This window comes from Notechis scutatus, chromosome 5, assembly GCF_049901735.1.
Source record: "Notechis scutatus isolate UNSWTSFEM ecotype Mainland chromosome 5, rNotScu1.2, whole genome shotgun sequence".
NCBI lineage: Eukaryota > Metazoa > Chordata > Lepidosauria > Squamata > Elapidae > Notechis > Notechis scutatus.
The window spans coordinates 63,975,836-63,995,887 of record NC_142013.1 but is presented as its reverse complement, the minus strand read 5'-3'; the positions used below and the strand labels follow the sequence as shown (position 1 = coordinate 63,995,887).

The 20,052-nt window shown below is 41.2% G+C and overlaps 1 protein-coding gene across 3 annotated transcripts in view; it reads right to left on the bottom strand.

Moving 5' to 3' along the window:
• Window positions 1-20,052, bottom strand: part of TAB3 (TGF-beta activated kinase 1 (MAP3K7) binding protein 3) — a 56,136-nt gene that overhangs the window by 33,750 nt on the left and 2,334 nt on the right. For all 3 annotated transcript variants that reach the window (XM_026680415.2, XM_087966874.1, XM_087966875.1), the window contains exon 2: window positions 468-660. In XM_026680415.2, coding sequence (XP_026536200.1) covers window positions 468-653 — 186 coding nt within the window. In that variant the 5' untranslated portion in view covers window positions 654-660. The remainder of the gene's footprint in view (window positions 1-467; window positions 661-20,052) is intronic.

The window sequence follows — 20,052 nt, the reverse complement described above, 5'->3', positions numbered from 1 at the left end:
AATAGTGGAATGGAAGAGTTGTATAGGAAGAAAATATAGGATAGAAAGTACTTTCAAGAACAAAAGCTGAACATATCAAGGTGCTTCTACCAATCTTGAAGATTTAGAACTTAAGAATGAATTTATCCCCACTGATTTTAGTAGGATATAAATTTCTAGCTATGCCCATGCTATTTAAGTTATACTTTATTTTTAATTAAATGGAGCCTAATAGAATTATTTCATTTGTAAAAGAAAAAAGAAAGGGGAAGAAAGAAAACTGTTTCCTACAAGTATAACAAGATAAATGAAAATTGGCTAAAATAACCAAATTTTACTATATTTGTTCTTATTCTCTTTTCCTATAATCCACTGTCCCAGTTTTTTCCATACTCTTTTTGTTTCCGAAAAGTTATCCTTGTATCTTGTTTGGTTACTCTTACCTACTACTTCAAAGAGAAACTACTGTAGGGGCAACCAATACCTACCTGGAGCATGCATTGAGATACCACACTTTCAGGAATCTCAGGGAAACGTTGCCGGAGGTCATGGAGTACCTGCATATCTAACTGCTGGCTTTCCTGTGCCATGCCAGATTGATGTTTAAGTTTTAGGACTTTCAGAAAATAGCAGTCAACAAACTTTCCAACAATTATGATCCTTGGATGCTTCATACATCTTCTACAAAAAGAAAGATGAGAAAATTAATAATAAATAACAATTATACAGAATAGCATACTAACACATCAATATGAGCATCTCACTCTCCCAAGCTCCATTTTCGCTGGCTGTGGCACTGTGGCCAGTCTTTCATTGTTTCCAGGGTAGCCCCACGGGCCAGATCTAAACATCCTGCGAGCTGGATCCAGCTAGTGGGCCTTGAGTTTGACACCCCTGCATTAAAAGGTCCTTCACAAAGTAGTCCATACCAGCTGTTTTTCAGCATGTATCATAATCCAATTAATCATACAATGTATTGTATGTATTTATGTATTATATGATTAATTGTATGATTGTACAATTATTATTTTTTGATCCAAATTAAACCATTTTAATAAATTATTGACAGGAAGAGGATGCTCTGTGCAAAAAACAGCATATACAGGCAGATAATAAATTTCAATAAATAAAAATATGTAGAATAAAAATCCTTCCAATTATTAGAGCTATCCTTTCTTACGACATACTATTTTCAGTTATCATATCCCTCAGCATGTGTAAAAATGTTAAATATGCTCACACAACCTCTGAAAAACCTGTTTTCTTGCTCATCTATAATGGATTATGAACCAAAGAAAAGTAAAGCATGGATTCAGAAAGAAGTTATTTATGTATACACATATAGCTCTCTAAAACCAACATTCTTAGAATGCAAAACAAAATGTTGATTGGACTTCACTGTAAGCCTCTAAAAAGGGAATGATGTATTGCTTTCCTATGATTTACACAAATCGGAAGGCTTATAAAGGGCTTATTATCAACCAATTAATAGGTATGATTAAATTTCCCTGCTTGCCATAATTCTTTGCTAAAAAAGAAAAAAATCAACAAAAGATACAAGGCTAAAGTGAAAAAGTGAATTAAAATATTATTTAGTTCAAGGAAGGCTATATTTTAATGAAATATAAGGCAGAATATTTTACAGTGCTTAATTCTTTCTATAAATAATTTTCTGTTCTGTAAATTAATTATCAATAATAAATAGCTGCAAATTGCAAATGCAAACTGATTGGCTTAACATTGTTAAGTAATTATCTTGGTAAGTTTGTAAAAGAAAATAATGTTATCGATCTGAAAATGTACCTAAACTGGAAATATTTATATTTCTTTTTATATAGTGCTGTAATTTACATAAATTTCCACTTTTATGTAAATTATAGCACTACATAATTCCACTATAGCACTATATATTCCACTTTTTTCTTCAAAAAAATAAAATCAACATTATTCTTAGTTAGCACTATTGCTCTACATATTTCTGGAGGATACTAAACTTCCATTACAATTTTTACATTGGGTACTGCCTCATAAATCCATAAAAATACAGATATTGCTATTTATAAGATATTTCCAGTACAATAAGAGAGGAAGTGTACCAGAGAACAAAGGATGAACCTGTGACATATAAAGGAAGAGAGATTCATACATTAAGACAGATACCTAGAATGGTCAGGGAACAGAGATGTTACCAATTTTTAACTACTCAACTGAATAAATAAGATGTTCAGATGATTGCTCCCAGAAGGTATTTTGATTACATGGCAAGATAAAAAATTCAGGATCGACACACCCAGCAAAGCACACGAATTTTTTGATCAGTATTTCACGACAGAGGAGGAACAAGAGAATAGAGAAGAGAGTGAAAGTAAAAGCCAAGAGGAAGAACTAATAGAAGAGAAAGAGGTAGAGAAAGAAAGAATAAGGCAGGAAAAAGAACGAGCGGCGAGACAGGATACACAAATCGAAATACAAAGAGAGATAAGGACAACTAGAAGGGCAAGGCCCATATACAAATAACAAGATGGGGGAAGAAATAAAGATGCTCTCAATTAACATCAATGAGCTAAATTCCCCAGCAAAAAGAAAACAAACGTTGACTAAGATACAGAAATTGAACCTAGATATAATATGTCTTCAGGAAGTCCACATTAAGAAACACCACGCTAAAATACTGGAAAATCCAAAATGGGAATCTCTACACATCCTTAGCACAACAGAAGAAGAGGGGAATCGCTGTGTATATTAAGGAAAGGATAAAGGTGAAACAAATATATACAGATGGAGACGCAAGAGTATTAATGATGGAAATAATAATAAATTTAAAACAAATCTTGCTTACTGTAATATATGCACCAAACAATAATCAGAAAGAATTTTATCGGAAACTACACGAAAAAATAATTAAGACCGAATATGAAAATGAGTGCTTAATAGGTGATTTCAATGCAGTGGTGGTGGTTAAGAAGGACTATAAAAGTAGTAAAAATAATAAAATTAAAGAGGAGAATATTTACAAGCACATTTTTTGAGATGACAAAAGACATATGTAGGGAACGAAATGAAAAAAGTAGACAGTATATCTTTTGCTCAAATGCACATTGTTCATGGTTAAGAATTGATATAGCATAGATGACATCGTGATTGAGGAATGATATGCAGGAAGCAGAAATAATGACCAACACCTGGGCTGATCATAATCCAATAAAAGTGATATGGAGAAGACAGAAGAGAAGAGGAAGATGGACAGTGAACCGAGCAATAATGAAAGATAAAGAATATGTACAAATGATGGAGAGGGAGTTGGACTTCTTCACAGAAAATAGGAAAGAAGGAACAACAACACAAATGCTGTGGGACACAGCAAAGGCGTACATCCAAGGATTGACAATAGCATATGTGGCAAGAAAAAAATAGGAAAAAAAATCAACAAGACGTTCTACAGGAGGAACTTAAGGAACTGGAAGTAGAATTAAAGAACAACCCTCAAAAAGGTAAAGTTAAAAAGAAAATGGAACTTATAAGACATAGACTGAATCTGATAGTACAGGAAGAAATGGCACAAAAAGTTAAAAGGATGAAACAACATATTTTTGAGCATGCGAATAAACCAGAGAGATGGCTAGTAAATAAATTAAGAAAAGAAAAGGAGAAGAGAATAATACACCAATTGTAAGATGACAAAGGGAATATATGTCACAGAACAAAAGAGAAAAAGAAAATTATTCAATAATTTTTAAGGAATTTATAGAGTCAGGAAAATATAATGGAAAAAAATGTTAAAGAATATTTGGATAAGAAAAAAATTAAGCAAAATTGAAGAGATAAAAAGAATGATGTTAAATGAAAAAATAACAATGATGGAAATGGCAGAGGTAGTAAAAAAAACAAAATAACAATAAAACCCCGGGCCCAGATGGAATACCTGTAGAACTTTATAAAAATATACAAAAGCCATTAGGGACAACTATGATAGATAGATATAACGAAGCACTGGCAGAAGCGAAATTACCCAAAACTTGGTCAGAAGCATACACAGCATCAATCCCAAAAGAAGAGACAAATCACCAACCAATAAAGAATTAAAGGCCTATTTCATTATAGAATACTGAATATTGATTATAAAATATTTGCATCCATAATGGCGGAAAGGCTAACAAAAGGTGTTAAATGAGTTGATACATCCAGATCAAAATGGATTTCTACCAAAAAGACAGATTAAAAATAATTTGAGAACGATTATAAACATACTGGAATATTATGAAGTACATTCTGGAAGACAATTATCATTGATGTTTCTAGATGTGCAAAAGGCTTTCGATAATTTGAATTGGCAGTTTATTACAAAACAATTAGAAATTATGAATTTTGGGGAGCAATTTGTAAGAATGGTACAAGCAATATGTTCCACAAAAACAGCAAAAGTAATAATAAATGGAGAGTTAACCGAACACTTTCAAATATTCAAGGGAGTAAGGCAAGGATGTTTATCCTGACTAGTGTTAACTTGAAAAGATTAGAGGGGAACAAGAAATAAAAGGTCTCAAAATAAAAAAGAGGAATATAAAGTCCAAGCTTTTGCAGACGATTTGGTATTTGTGCTTGAGGAACTGTTAGAATTGGGAACCAAATTAATTCAAAAGATTGAAGAATTTGGAAAAGTGGCAGGTCTTAAAATAAATAAAAATAAAGATTATAAAACAAAAATTCTTACTAAGAAACAAAGAACTGGAAAAAAAATTGGAAACGCAAATTGTCAAAAAAGTTAAATATTTAGGAATATGGCTAACAGCGAAAAGTATATTAAAAAGATAATTATACAAAATTGATACCACAAATTAAGACAGATTTGGATAACTGGAAGAAATTACAACTCTCGCTTATAGGATGAATTGCCACAACAAAAATGAACATGTTGACTTCTGGTTTGGGTCTCTTCAGCGACAGACCGAAATCCGCAATCGTGCATGGTTTCGATCTGTGCTCGCCGCTGAAGCGCCCCGATCCTTTGGATTTGGGGCTGAAGCCACCCCGTAGAGGTGAAGAGGGGGGAGATTGCTAGCCAAGTGGAGGGGAGCCGCATCTCTCCTCCTTGGCTGGTCTAAACTCCCTTTCCCGAAGGCGGTTGCAGCAGTGGTCAGAAATGGCCACCTCAAAGAAGAACCTGACTGGATAAGATTGTGCAGGAGGAAGACAAAGAGGAAAGCAGGACGGATCGGGCTAAACAACAGAGAACATCTAAGCAAGGTACCTTGAATCTAAAAGTACCTACAGGGATACTTCTGAAAGAAGATCGTTAAGCGGCAAAGGAGAGAGAAAAGGAGGTTAAAAACCCTTTTTTAAATCTTTATATTGACAATTACAAATGGTATGGAAAGAAATTTATATTAATCTATTTTGACACTAATAGGCAACCTTAAGCTGAAATCTAAGTGTCAAAAAGAGAATAAAGATTTTTTCTTGGTCATTTTAAAGCCCTAAAAAAGAGAAGAGTGGAGGCAAAAGGGTGGAACTTGGAATAATGGAAAAATGGAGTGCCACCTGGAAAAATAAAGAGGATTAACAGTGAAACTTTGAAAAGACTCCCAAGGATACATTGTAACTGAAATCTTATTAAAAGATACAGTAACCCACAGAAAGGAAAAACAAAGGAAAGAAACAAGAAGGAACAGTCTGGGATCATTTGGTGATTTAAAAAACAAGGTTTTGGCACTGGTTTTTTCTTTCTTTTTCTGTTTTTACTTAAAGTCAATCAGGCGGTTGTTCAAAAGTGTTTAAAACACCATCACTCCTGGAGGAATTGAAGATGCGGCTTAAAAAACAGAAAGAAGATGCAGAAAGGGGAGGAAGATCCTTTGGCTTTGTATTTGACTTTTTTGAAATGGAGATTCTGAACTATGAAAAACAAAAGAAAAAGCTTCAAGAGCAAGAAGAAGGGCGGGACAAAGAAGAAGCCATTTTCAATGATCAAATAATGCACAGTGTGGTAATAAGGGGGAAAAGGGGGAAAGGAGTTAAAAGTTTGAGATTAAAGGGAACAGCTAAAAAGAAAAATAGTCTGAAAAAGAACAGCAAGGAGAAGCAGAAAAGAAAACTACAGAAGGGAAAATTAGAGAGAGAAGGGTATAAAAAAGGAATGAGAAAAAGGGGGGGAAGATAGAAAGGGAAAGAACTTATGAGGGACAAAAACAGGAAATAACACGTTCATTTTTGTTGTGGCAATTCATCCTATAAGCGAGAGTTGTAATTTCTTCCAATTATCCAAATCTGTCTTAATTTGTGGTATCAATTTAATATAAATATAAATATATATATATATATATATATATATATATATATATATATATATATATATATATATATATATATATATATATATTTTCATTCTTAAGTTTTCGGTACTTACATGTATGGCCTTCAGCTTTGTTCGGGTATTTTCCCACGTCATTATAGTTGTGCTTTTAAAGTTGTAGCAACGTTTCAGCAGAATCTCATCTGCCATCATCAGGCTTCTGTATTGTGTCCGTCTGTGAGTCAGACTTTTACAGTGGTTTCAGATTTAAATTTGGGGCAGCCTATTGCTGTGCCAGAATGGTTTTTTCTTCTTCATCCTGATTGGTTGGGAGTCTTGGTCTGTGTTTATTGGTCTCGGAGTTTGCTGTGTTCTGCTTGATTGGTGTCTCTAATATCTTCTGTCTGTTTTTTGGCTCTTTTTGTATCTTGATTGGCTGGCAGCATTGTGTTACTTTATTGGAGGTCTTTAGTGCAGCTTGGCTTCGGGTAAATGGACGGCTATCATTAGTTAGGAAGCTGGGTTTCATCTGGGTGCCTGGTTGGGATGTGTTTGAGCTGGAAGTATCAGGGGGATCTGTTTGTGCCCAGGTGTTTGCCTGGCTTGTGGTGTGGAGATTTTTTTGTTTGTGAGTGCAGGCTTCCAAATGATTGACAGCCTGGTGGAATCATCTCTTCTGTTCATGCTTTCTGGTCTTTTTCAATCTCTATGGCTTCTCTGATGATTCTGTGGCTGGAATTTTCTATAGTGGCTAGGGTTTTGGTGCCATTGAAGTTGATGCTATGACCTGTGGCTTCCATGTGTTGGACTAGTGAGGAAGTGTGTTCCAGCTTTTTGACTGCATTTTTGTGTTCATCCAGGCGGGTGCTTATTCTTCTATTGGTCTGTCCAATGTATGTGGCCGGGCATGATGCACAGGGGACTTCGTATATGCCTTGGTTTTCCAGGTCAATTTTGTCTTTGGGGTTTCTGAGGATGGCTGCTATTTTTCTGTCTATTTTGAAGGCAGTCTTGATGTGGTGTCTGTATAGTATCTTACTAATTTTGTCTGTAGTGCCTCTTATGTAGGGCAGGACAGCTGTTCCATGGGTCTGTTCATCTTCTGGGTCTCTATTATGTCTCAGTGTGTTTTTGTGGATCAAGTTGGTGATTTTGCTTTTGTGGAAGCTGTTGGCTGTCAATATTTTAGTCAGGGTGCATAGTTCAGTCTTAATGTGTGTCTTGTCTGCCAGGCGTTTGGTTCTAGTAATTAGTGTTTTAGCCACGGAGTTTATCTGTGCTGGGTGGTGGTGGGATTGGGCGTTGAGGTAGCGGTTGGTGTGTGTTTTCTTCTGGTATATGGTGTGTCCTAGTGTGCCATCTGTTTTTTTGTAGATTAGTACATCTAGGAATGGTAGTTGTTTGTTTGTTTCTGTTTCCATGGTGAACTTGATTTTGGGGTGTGCGCTGTTTAGGTGTGTTAGGAAATTGTTTAGGTTTTCTTGTCCATGGGGCCAAATCACGAATGTGTCATCGATGTATCAGAAACCCCAAAGACAAAATTGACCTGGAAAACCAAGGCATATACGAAGTCCCCTGTGCATCATGCCCAGCCACATACATTGGACAGACCAATAGAAGAATAAGCACCCGCCTGGATGAACACAAAAATGCAGTCAAAAAGCTGGAACACACTTCCTCACTAGTCCAACACATGGAAGCCACAGGTCATAGCATCAACTTCAATGGCACCAAAACCCTAGCCACTATAGAAAATTCCAGCCACAGAATCATCATAGAGATTGAAAAAAGACCAGAAAGCATGAACAGAAGAGATGATTCCACCAGGCTGTCAATCATTTGGAAGCCTGCACTCACAAACAAAAAAATCTCCACACCACAAGCCAGGCAAACACCTGGGCACAAACAGATCCTCCCTGATACTTCCAGCTCAAACACATCCCAACCAGGCACCCAGATGAAACCCAGCTTCCTAACTAATGATAGCCGTCCATTTACCCGAAGCCAAGCTGCACTAAAGACCTCCAATAAAGTAACACAATGCTGCCAGCCAATCAAGATACAAAAAGAGCCAAAAAACAGACAGAAGATATTAGAGACACCAATCAAGCAGAACACAGCAAACTCCGAGACCAATAAACACAGACCAAGACTCCCAACCAATCAGGATGAAGAAGAAAAAACCATTCTGGCACAGCAATAGGCTGCCCCAAATTTAAATCTGAAACCACTGTAAAAGTCTGACTTACAGACGGACACAATACAGAAGCCTGATGATGGCAGATGAGATTCTGCTGAAACGTTGCTACAACTTTAAAAGCACAACTATAATGACGTGGGAAAATACCCGAACAAAGCTGAAGGCCATATATATATATATATATACACACACATACATACATACACACACACACACACACACACTGCTCAAAAAAATAAAGGGAACACAAAAATAAGACATCTTAGATCTGAATGAATGAAATATTCTTATTAAATACTTTGTTCATTACATAGTTGAACGTGCTGACAACAAAATCACACAAAAATTATCAATGGAAATCAAATTTAGCAACCCATGGAGGTCTGGATTTGGAGTTACACTCAAAATTAAAGTGGAAAAAAGCTGATCCAACTTTGATGTAATGTCCTTAAAACAAATCAAAATGAGGCTCAGTAGTGTATGTGGCCTCCACATGCCTGTATGACCTCCCTACAACGCCTGGGCATGCTCCTGATGAGGTGGCGGGTGGTCTCCTGAGGGATCTCCTCCCACACCTGGACTAAAGCATCCCCCAACTCCTGGACAGTCTATGGTGCAATGTGACATTGGTGGATGGAGCGAGACATGATATCCCAGATGTGCTCAATTGGATTCAGGTCTGGAGAACGGGCAGACCAGTCCGTAGCATCAATGCCTTCGTCTTGCAGGAACTGCTGACACACTCCAGCCACATGAGGTCTAGCATTGTCGTGCATTAGGAGGAACCCAAGGCCAACCACACCAGCATATGGTCTCACAAGGGGTCTGAGGATCTCATCTCGGTACCTAATGGCAGTCAGGCTACCTCTGGTGAGCACGTGGAGGGCTGTGCGGCCCCCTAAAGAAATGCTACCCCACACCATTACTGACCTACTGCTAAACTGGTCATGCTGGAGGATGTTGCAGGCAGCAGAACGTTTTCCATGGCGTCTCCAGACCCTGTCATGTCTGTCACATGTGCTTAGTGTTTACCTGCTTTCATCTGTGAAGAGCACAGGGCACCAGTGGTGAATTTGCCAATCTTGGTGTTCTGTGGCAAATGCCAAACGTTCTGCACGGTGTTGGGCTGTAAGCACAACCCCCACCTGTGGACATCGGGCCCTCATACCACCCTCATGGAGTCTGTTTCTAACCATTTGAGTAGCCACATGCACATTTGTGGCCCACTGGAGATCATTTTGCAGGGCTCTGGCAGTGCTCCTCCTGTCCCTCCTTGCACAAAGGTGGAGGTAGCGGTCCTGATGCTGGGTTGTTGCCCTCCTACGGCCTCCTCCATGTCTCCTGATGTACTGGCCTGTCTCCTGGTAGCGCCTCCATGCTCTGGACATTACGCTGACAGACACAGCAAACCTTCTTGCCACAGCTAGCATTGATGTGCCATCCTGGATGAGCTGCACTACCTGAGCCACTTGTGTGGGTTGTAGACTCCATCTCATGCTACCACTAGAGTGAAAAAACCACCAACATTCAAAAGTGACCAAACCATCAGCCAGAAAACATAGGAACTGAGAAGTGGTCTGTGGTCACCACCTGCAGAACCACTCCTTCATTGGGGATGTCTATGCTTTCCACCTGTTTATTCCATTTGCACAACAGCATGTGAAACTGATTGTCAATCAGTGTTGCTACCTAAGTGGACAGTTTGATTTCACAGAAGTGTGATTGACTTGGAGTTATATTGTGTTGTTTAAGTGTTCCCTTTATTTTTTTGAGCAGTGTGTGTGTGTGTGTGTGTGTGTATACATATTTGTATACGTATACATATACGTATACATACATACATACATACATACATACATATATGTGTGTGTGTGTGTATTGTGACTTGGAGGTTTGAGCCTGCTCTGTTAGAGGACACAGACTTGGATAATGAGGAAGAGGAGGATTTGGCTCTGAGGTTTGAGCCTGCTTTGTTAGAGGATTTGGAATTGCCTTCCTCCCCAGGACTTTCCTCTTCGGCAAGACCTTCCTCCCTGGTTGTGCCTCAGGTGTCGGCAGATAACCAGGAGGGCGTATCAGAGCCTCTGGCTGAGGAATGTTGGTTTGAGGCGAGGCAAAGACGCACGCAAAAGCGTGAGATGCAATGCAGAAAGAAAGGACAAATCAGAGACTGAGATGAGAGACTGAAACGCCCCACAGGGAATAAAAGTGGGTGTATTAGCTCTGGGTTCTTGTTCGGGACGTGTTATTTAGTGAGAGAAGCTTCAGAATTATCCTGTGTGTGGCGACAGCTTGTGATTTATGTTCCTGCTTCCTTATCGGACTTGGCAGACAGCTTGCGTGAGACTGCCAAGAATGTTGTCGGCTTAAGGAATTTAACCCTGTAATTACCGGACTTGACAACTGAGAGGAACAGCCTGAGATTAATCAAGAGGAAAGCATATTGGAGCAGCCCCTGACAGGGAGTAAAGAGGAAGAGTGTTGGCTTGATCCTAAGCAGCGTCGTAGGGAGAAACGTGAGCAGCAACGTAGGAGGCGTGGGAGGGTCAGAGAGTGAGCTGAGTCATTGAGCCACACCCTACAGGAGATAAAAGTGGGTGTGTTTTCGGCTGGAACTTTGTACGGAACAAAGTTTAATCTTACTTCAGATTTTCTTCGTGAATGATTTTTGTGGACTGCCTTGTAATTTTCTGTGAGTAGATTTTTATTTGTTATCAGTTCGGACTTGGCAGGTAGAGCATGTTGGAATGCCAAGGATATTATCAGTTCCAAAGAATTAACTCTGTGAAGTCCGAGCCAGCTTGCCTGCCTGTGTTTGTGTGTATTCTTTCATCTTTTGGGAAAGAAGAAAAGTGAGACAGAACATTTTTGTCCCGTACCTGACTTAAACCATCTTTTACCTAAGATGGACCACCAGCAGCAGCTTCAACAACAGCTGCAAGATGAAAATCAAACTCTACAACAGCAAGTGGCTCAATTAACAGCCCAGATTGCTTTGCTGCAGGCTCATGCAGCTCCTCCTCCCCCTCCCCGTCGGAAATGCCCGGTGGCTGTGCCAGATAAGTTTTCTGGGAAGCCTGAGATGTTCCCTGCTTTCATGGGACAGTGCCAGTTATTTATGGTTATGAGGCCAGAGGATTTCCCATATGACCAGGCTCGGGTGGGGTTTGTGAGAAGCCTCCTTTCTGGCTCGGCTGCCAGATGGGCCACACCTTTGTTGCTCAAGAACAGCCCGTTATTAACTAATTACCAGGGTTTTTGGCAACACATGCGCCACATGTATGAGTGCAAACGGCAGCCAGGCGTCTTAAGGACCTTCGCCAAGGGAGGCGCCCCCTGCAAAAGTTTATTTCTGAATTTCGGCTTTTGTGCCTGGACTCCAACTGGAATGACGCAGCGTTAATGGACGCCTTCCAGGATGGCCTGTCAGATGAGCTGCAGGACGAGTTAGTTCGAATGGAACCGGCCCCGACCCTTGACGCTCTGGTAGCGCAATGCTTGCGCATCGACGCACGTCTCCAACAGTGAAAGAACCGTCGCACCGTCCAGGAGCAGCCATCTGCATTTGTACTGCAGCGCCCTGTGCTAACAGCGCCCCGGGTCACCCAACGTGTCGTGGCAATGGCCGAGGAGCCAATGGAGTTAGGAGCGGTCAGACCTCGCTTGACGGCCCAGTAGCAAACGTGGAGACGCCAAAGGGGTTTGTGCTTGTATTGTGGGGGCGCAGGACATTTCGCTATTTCTTGTCCTCTAAAGCAAAGTGGGGCACTCAAGCCTGTGCCTGAATCTCGGCGTGATCAGTCAGAAAATGGGGCAGGCCCGACCTGGGGGAAAACTCTAGGCCGGGCACGTATCAAACGCCCGCCTGAATTAGCGGAGGTTGACTCTGGGCCCCCTCGGCATCTGATTTTGGACACTCAGGTTTTCTTGGCTAACCAGTTGGGATTCCAGCGAATGCGCTGGTGGACTCAGGGGCCACGACTAACTTTATGGACCAGGCCTTTGCGGCCCATTTTGATGTCCCCTTGGTTCTGGTGGAATCTCCGATGAGGGTCGAGACTATTGATGGGCGGGAACTTATTGCAGGACCCATTAAATTCGCCATCCAGCCTTTGCGCCTAGTCATTGGAGAACATGAGGCGGCGATCCGCTTTTATGTCACCGCGGACCTCCATTTCCCATTAGTCCTCAGCATGGTTTGGCTTAGGATTCACAATCCTCAGGTGGCATGGTCGCGGAACGCCATTTCTTTTCCGAGTCTGCAGTGCATGGACCACTTCTGCCACACCTGTGCTGGCCAGGACATCACCACCTCTGCCGTCTCCATGCCTCCTGAACTGACGGACTTCACGGATGTGTTCAGTGAGAAGGAAGCGGACCGGTTACCCCCGCATCGGCCTTATTATTGCCCAGTGGACCTTCTGCCCAATGTACCACTACCAAAGGGACGATTGTACTCCATGTCCGAGCTTGAGCTGGCCGCACTACGGGACTTTTTGGACAAAAACTTGGCCCGAGGGTTCATCCGGCCTTCATCATCCCCTCTCTCAGCCCCAGTCCTCTTTGTCAAGAAGACGGGAGACTTACGTTTGTGCTGTGATTACCGTCGACTAAACGCCACCACGGTGCAGAATAGCTACTCCTTGCTGCTCATTCCGGAGTTGTTGGAGAGGTTGCGGGAGGCCACTATCTTCACCAAGCTCGATCTTCGAGGGGCCTACAACTTGGTGCGGATGCGAGAGGGGGACGAATGGAAGACGGCATTTGGCACCCGATACAGCCATTTTGAGTACACTGTGATGCCGTTTGGGTTGACCAACGCCCCTGCAATCTTCCAGCACCTGATGAATGACGTGTTTCGGGATATGTTAGATCGGTTCGTGGTGGTGTACCTGGACAATATTCTGATCTATTCCGGGTCCAGGGACAGCCACCTTCAACATGTTCATCTGGTCTTGCAACGCCTTTGGGAGCACCAACTTTATGCGAAGCTGGAGAAATGTTTCTTCTTCCGGACTTCCATTGAGTTCCTTGGGCACATCATCTCTCCCAAAGGCATCGCCATGGACCCGCGTAAGGTGGAGGCCTTATGTAGTTGGGAACCCCCTCGTGGCGTGAAGGACGTTCAACGCCTATTGGGGTTTGCTAACTATTACTGGACTTTCATCCTGGGTTTTGCCAAACTGACGGGTCCAATAACCCAGCTCCTTCGAAAGAAGGTCCCGTTCCAGTGGGGCCCCCTGTAGCAACAGGCTTTTGAGGCCCTCAAGAATGCTTTCGTCGCAGAACCCATCCTGAGGCACCCTGATCCGCATCGTCCTTTTGTGGTGGTGATGGATGCGTCCAACGTGGCTATTGGGGCGGTGTTGTTACAAGCCCCGGTGGATAGCGCCACTCTTTTTCCCTGCGCTTATTATTCCCGGAAACTCACTCCTTCCGAAGGCAATTACACCATCTGGGAAAAAGAGTTGCTGGCTATCAAGGCTGCGTTTGAGGCTTGGCGACATAATCTCGAGGGGGCCCGACAGAAGGTGGAGGTTCGGATGGACCATCGGAATTTAGAACATTTGTCAACGGCAAGAAAGTTGAACCAGCGGCAGATCCGGTGGTCATTTTTTGCCCAGTTCAATTTTTCTGTAACCTATATCCCCAGTGGTCACAATCGGAGGGCGAATGCCCTGTCCCGCAAACCCGAGTACCTTTGCCCCGAGGACCCCCTTCCTCCGCAGACGGTGCTGCCAGCAGAATCCATGGCCGCAGTCCAAGAACTGGTGGACTTGTGGACTCAGGTGCGAGAAGCGCAGCGCCTAGACGCTTGGTCGCAGCAGAGGATGGGGGAGATTGGACCTGAATCCCCATGGACTTTGGAGGAGGGTTTTACTCAAGCATCGGGGCCAGTTGTACGTACCCACGGGGCCACTTCAAGCCCTTATTATGACTCAGTGTCACAACAACCCTGCAGCCGGCCATTTTGGGTTTTTTAAGACTCTCCATCTTGTAACACGGACTTTTTGGTGCCCTCGAGTACGGCATGATGTCCACGCCTATGTCACGTCCTGTGTACCGTGTAGGCAAGCGAAAACCGCAACAGGTGCGCCTCCTGGTCTCCTCCAACCTCTGCCGACTCCAGAAAGACCATGGGGAGCAATTTCCATGGACTTCTTGACTCATTTACCGCCGTGCTCTGGATTTACAACTGTGCTGGTGGTGGTCGAGATGTTGACAAAAATGGCCCACTTCATTCCGTGTCGTAAATTGCCAACGGCCCATACAACTGCCCATTTGTTCTTGCAGCATGTTTTTCGTCTCCATGGTCTGCCAGACAGGGTAGTTTCTGACCGCGGTGTACAATTTACAGCCCAATTTTGGACCACAGGTGCAGGTGTGCTTGTCGTCGGCGCACCATCCAGAGACTGATGGGGGGACGGAGAAGGTCATTGGCATTCTCGAGCAATACTTGCATTGTTTTGTAAACCAACGGCAGAACAACTGGGCTGATTATCTCCCTCTGGCAGAGTTTGCATTCAACAACTCCCAGCACACCTCCACCCAAATGACACCATTTTATGCTAATGTGGGGTACCATTTGTGGTTTTTCCCTTTGACACTATTAGATTCCCCTGTTACCGAGACCCGGGAATTCCTTTCAGAACTTCACTCAGTTCAGCAGTTAGTTCGGCAGCAATTGATACAGGCCAAGGAAGATTACAAGCGGTTTGCAGATCGCTCTCGACAGGCAACGCCTCCGCTGGCTGTAGGAGACCGTGTGTGGTTATCCACAAAACATCTTCAGGTCGACCGCCCGATAAAGAAGCTGGACCATCGGTTCATCGGCCCATTTCCCATCGAGGCGGTCATCAACCCCGTGGCCTATCGACTGACTCTACCGCGCTCCATGCGAATTCATCCAGTCTTCCACCATTCCCTTTTGGTCCCTGACGCTCCTTCGTGTTATCTCCGACATCCCACAGCTGTTGATCCACCACCTGTGCCCAGGGAAGATGGCACAGTAGAAGGCAAGGTGGCCAGCATTAGGGATTCCCGCTGGCTGAAAGGGCAGTTCCAGTATTTGATCGAGAGGCAGGGGGATGGGCCGAAGGTCCTCTCCTGGGTGGATGCTTCCACGATCCACGCCCCGGACCTTATACGGATGTTCCATGACCATTTCCCCTTGCGACCACATCCTGACCGTCAGACTTGGGGGAAGGGCCCTGCGGTGGGGGATAGTGTTGTGGCCCCGATTCCCGAGCCTATGCTGTCAGAGGAAGAAGACCTGGAAGATGAGGAGGAGGAACTGGGAATGCCTTCCTCCCCAGGACCTTCCTCTCTGGTAATGCCTTCCTCCCTGATAATGCCTCATGTTTCATCAGACAACCGAGAGGAACAGCCTGAGATTAATCAGGAGGAAAGCATATTGGAGCAGCCCCTGACAGGGAGTAAAGAGGAAGAGTGTTGGCTTGATCCTAAGCAGCGTCGTAGGGAGAAACATGAGCAGCAACATAGGACACATGGGAGGGTCAGAGAGTGAGCTGAGTCATTGAGCCAGACCCCACGGGATAAAAGTGGGTGTGTTTTCGGCTGGAACTTTGTACGGGACAAAGTTTAATCTTACTTCAGATTTTCTTCGTGAATGATTTTTGTGGACAGCCTTGTAATTTTCTGTGAGTAGATTTTTATTTGTTATCAGTTCGGACTTGGCAGGCAGAACGTGTTGGAATGCCAAGGATACTATCAGTTCCAAAGAATTAACTCTGTGAAGTCCGAGCCACCTTGCCTGCCTGTGTTTGTGTGAGTTTGTATTCTTTCATCTTTTGGGAAAGAAGAAAAGTGTGACAGAACTTATATATATATATATTGTTTTTGCTATGTTTTTAGAATTTTTCTTTTTACATTTTCAAGGGGAAGTACCAAGCAGAGTCTGAATGATGAGATTTACATGATATAAAATAGATATTAGAAATTTGAATGTTATAATTTTAAAATGCACAAATTCAATGTTTAATGAGATTTCATATGATAATAACAATGATTTAAAGGTGTTGCACTTGGCAATCGTAGGGGGAATTTTGCTTCTTAAGAATGTTGGAAGAGAACATATGAAATTGTAAACAAGACAGACGAAAGTATAAGTACAATGAATAAAAAGATATAGAAATTTAGGTAAAAGAAATACAATTGAATAAGAAGAAAATGAGATAACCATAAAAGAAAATTAAGAGAAGTAAAGGGAGAAATAATGAGAAGTTGGAAAAAGAGTAATAAGATATGAAGTTGAATACATAAGATGAATATGCATACGAAATTGTGTCTGTATGGAAATGTGATAACCCGGAACCATGCTGTACTCAAATAAGATGTTTTATTTGTTTTGTTAAAACTCAATAAAACTTTATTTTAAAAAAAATGAACAAGTTGCCAAAAATTCTGTTTCTGTTCCAAGTGATACCAATAAAGTTAAGAAATAATTTTTTTGAAGATTTAAACAAATTAATATCAAAATTTATTTGGCTGGGGAAAAAACGTGAATAAAGTTAAAATTGTTACAGGACAGCAGAAAGAGAGGGGTTTTTGCTCTGCCAGATTGGGAACTATATTATACAGCAGCAGCCCTTACATGGATCAAAGATTGGGTAATGTTGAAAAACAAAATATTGACAATTGAAGGAAACAACTTACAATTAGGGTGGCACACATTTTTATGGATGGGAAAAACAAGACGCATAGTTATTTCTAAAGACACCAAATAAGAAATGCATTGTTATTAATTTGGGAAAAGATTAAAAGAAATCATTATGACAAAATTCCGATCTGGTTATCAACCATGGAAGCATCAACATATCCAAATATGTTAAATCTTGATAAGATAATAAGGTATAAGGACATCTTAAATGAGCAAGGGATATTAAAAATGAAACAAGAATTAAAAGAGCAAGGAATCGAGGTAGAGTGATAGATGTATATGCAAATATAAGCAAGATTCAAGAAAAATACAGAAAGACATGGGATACATAGAGAACTAGCACAATTAGATAAGATTCTACAAGGTCCAGAGGAAAAATTGATTTTAAAATTATATAATTTGTCAGGGTTCCGGTAGTTATCCTCATTTAAATGAATCTCTAGCAGAACTTTCAAAGCTCAAAGAAGATTTATTAGGAGTAGACATGCCGGTGCTGCCTGGGTGTAGCTGACTCTGATCATTCATTGTCACCCTTGACTCTGGTTTTCCCTCACCCCCTAGATGTATCATAATTCATATTCTCCAATGGGACACATCCATAGCCAAGAGTCATCAATCATACTCTCCAGTTAGAATTTTGCGCAGCAGAAACTTCGGTTGCTGGAAATTACCTATGAAAACATCCATGGAATGCAGTTTCGGTTTTGCAAGCTGCTGCACTACTCCCCCCTCCCTTTCTGTTGGCAACTCTAAAAGACCAGAGAAATATTTTACAAGTTGACATAATTATTTGTTGGAATATAAGATGGAAGAGAAGAGGGTTAAAGAAACAATGATAGTTTGGGTGAAAAATTTTGGTTACACAATAGAATTGGAGAAATGGGAAAAAATGTGGGGGGAAATTATAAATTGATGACGTCGGTATCATATAGAGAAAATTTGTACAAAATGTTCTACAGGTGGCACCTACCACCTGCTAGATTAGCAAAAATGTTCCCAAACTGATCATCTGAGTGTTGGAAATGCAAACAAAAGCAAGGAACATTTTACCATGTGTGGTGGACATGCCCTGTAGTGAGAAAATATTGGATAAGGACAAAAAAATGGATAGAAGAAATAAACAGCAAATTGAATTAAGACCGGAGACTTTTCTATTAGCCATAATAACGGGAAAATAAAAGAAAACAGAGTATCTAATGCTACATTTATTAATGGCAGCAAAAATAACAGAATTGGAAAAATGATAGTATGCCACCAGAGGAATGTGATAAGAAAAATACTAGAGTGTGCCGAGATGGATAAGTTGACCATGGAGATAAAGAGAGGAAACGGATTATTATTTGACGTGAAATGTACTGTATGATTGGCTAAATAATAGACTTGAACAGAGAAGACAACAATAAGATAAGGTAAAAGTTATAGTGGATAAAGATAGATAAAGCAATATAGATAAGTGCATAGATAGTTAAGATTTACGTAAAAGTATGTATACTGTCACGAAGGCGTTGTAATGAATGGAAATGATGTTGTATATAAGAAAAATTAATAATTTTTTTAAAAAAATATATTTCCAGTACAGTGATCACCAGTAATAATTCTCTAAGCAATATCTTAACTGTGCTAGCAAATAAATTTAATGGCTCATTAATTTGGCACTACAGAATCAACCATTAGAGTATGTTTATAAAGCTAAAATAAAGTTATTCCCTATACCTAACTTGTTTTGCAAGTGTATTGGTGTGGTTGTATGTGTATGTCTTTATGTAAAAACATAAAACATAACATAAAAACATAACATAAAACATAAAAGAAAAAAACTAATGCAATCCTAAATTGTATTAACAGAGGGATATAATCGAGAACAAGGGAGATACTAATAACACTCTAAAAGCCTTAGTAAAACCACACCTAGAGTACTGCATCCAGTTTTCTTCATTTTTTTATATAAAAAAAGATGTTCAGACACTAGAAAAAGTACAGAGAAGAGCAACCAGGATGATTAAGTGACTGGAGACTAAAACATAAGAACGGTTACAGGAACTGGGCTTGGCTTGTCTAGTAAAGAGAAGGACCAGGGGAGACATGATAGCAGTCTTCCAATATTTGAGGGGCTGCCACAGAGAGGAAGGGGTCAAGCTATTTTCTAAAGCGCTTGTAGGCCAGACAAGGAATTAATGGATGGAAACTGAACAAGGAGAGATTTAACCTGGAAATAAGGAAAAATTTTCTGACAGTGAGATCAATCAACCAATGGAACACCTTGCCCTCAGAAGTTGTTGGAGTGCCATCACATGAGACTTTCAAGAAGAGATTGGACTGCCATCTGTCAGAAATGGTGTAGGGTCTCCCGCTTGGGTGGGGGGTTGGACTAGATGACCTACAAGGTCGCTTCCAACTCTGATTATCTGTTATCTGTGTTTAATCTACAGCAACAGCTAAACATTAACTACACATAGTCCTTGACTTACAACAGTTCATTTAGTGACCATTCAAAGTTATAACGGCACTGACAAAAATGACCTATGACCACTTTTCATGCTTATAACTGTTGCAGTATCCCCATGGTCACAGGTTCAAAATTCAGGGGCTTGGCAACTGACTCATACTTGCCGGTATCCCAGGATCATGTGATCATCTTTTGCATCTTTCTGACAAAGTCAATGGGGAAGCCAGATTCACCTAACAAGTGTGATACTAACAACTGCAGTGATTCACTTAACAAATGTGGCAAGAATGGTCATAAAATGGGGCAAAATTCACTTAACAAATGTCTCACTTAGCAACAGAAATTCTGGCCTCAATTGCAGTTGTAAGTTGAGGACTAACTGCAGTACCAATGCCAATGTTGGATCTAACTGTAAAACCTAGCACTATTGTCACAATCAACCAAGAGCTCCAAGTTAT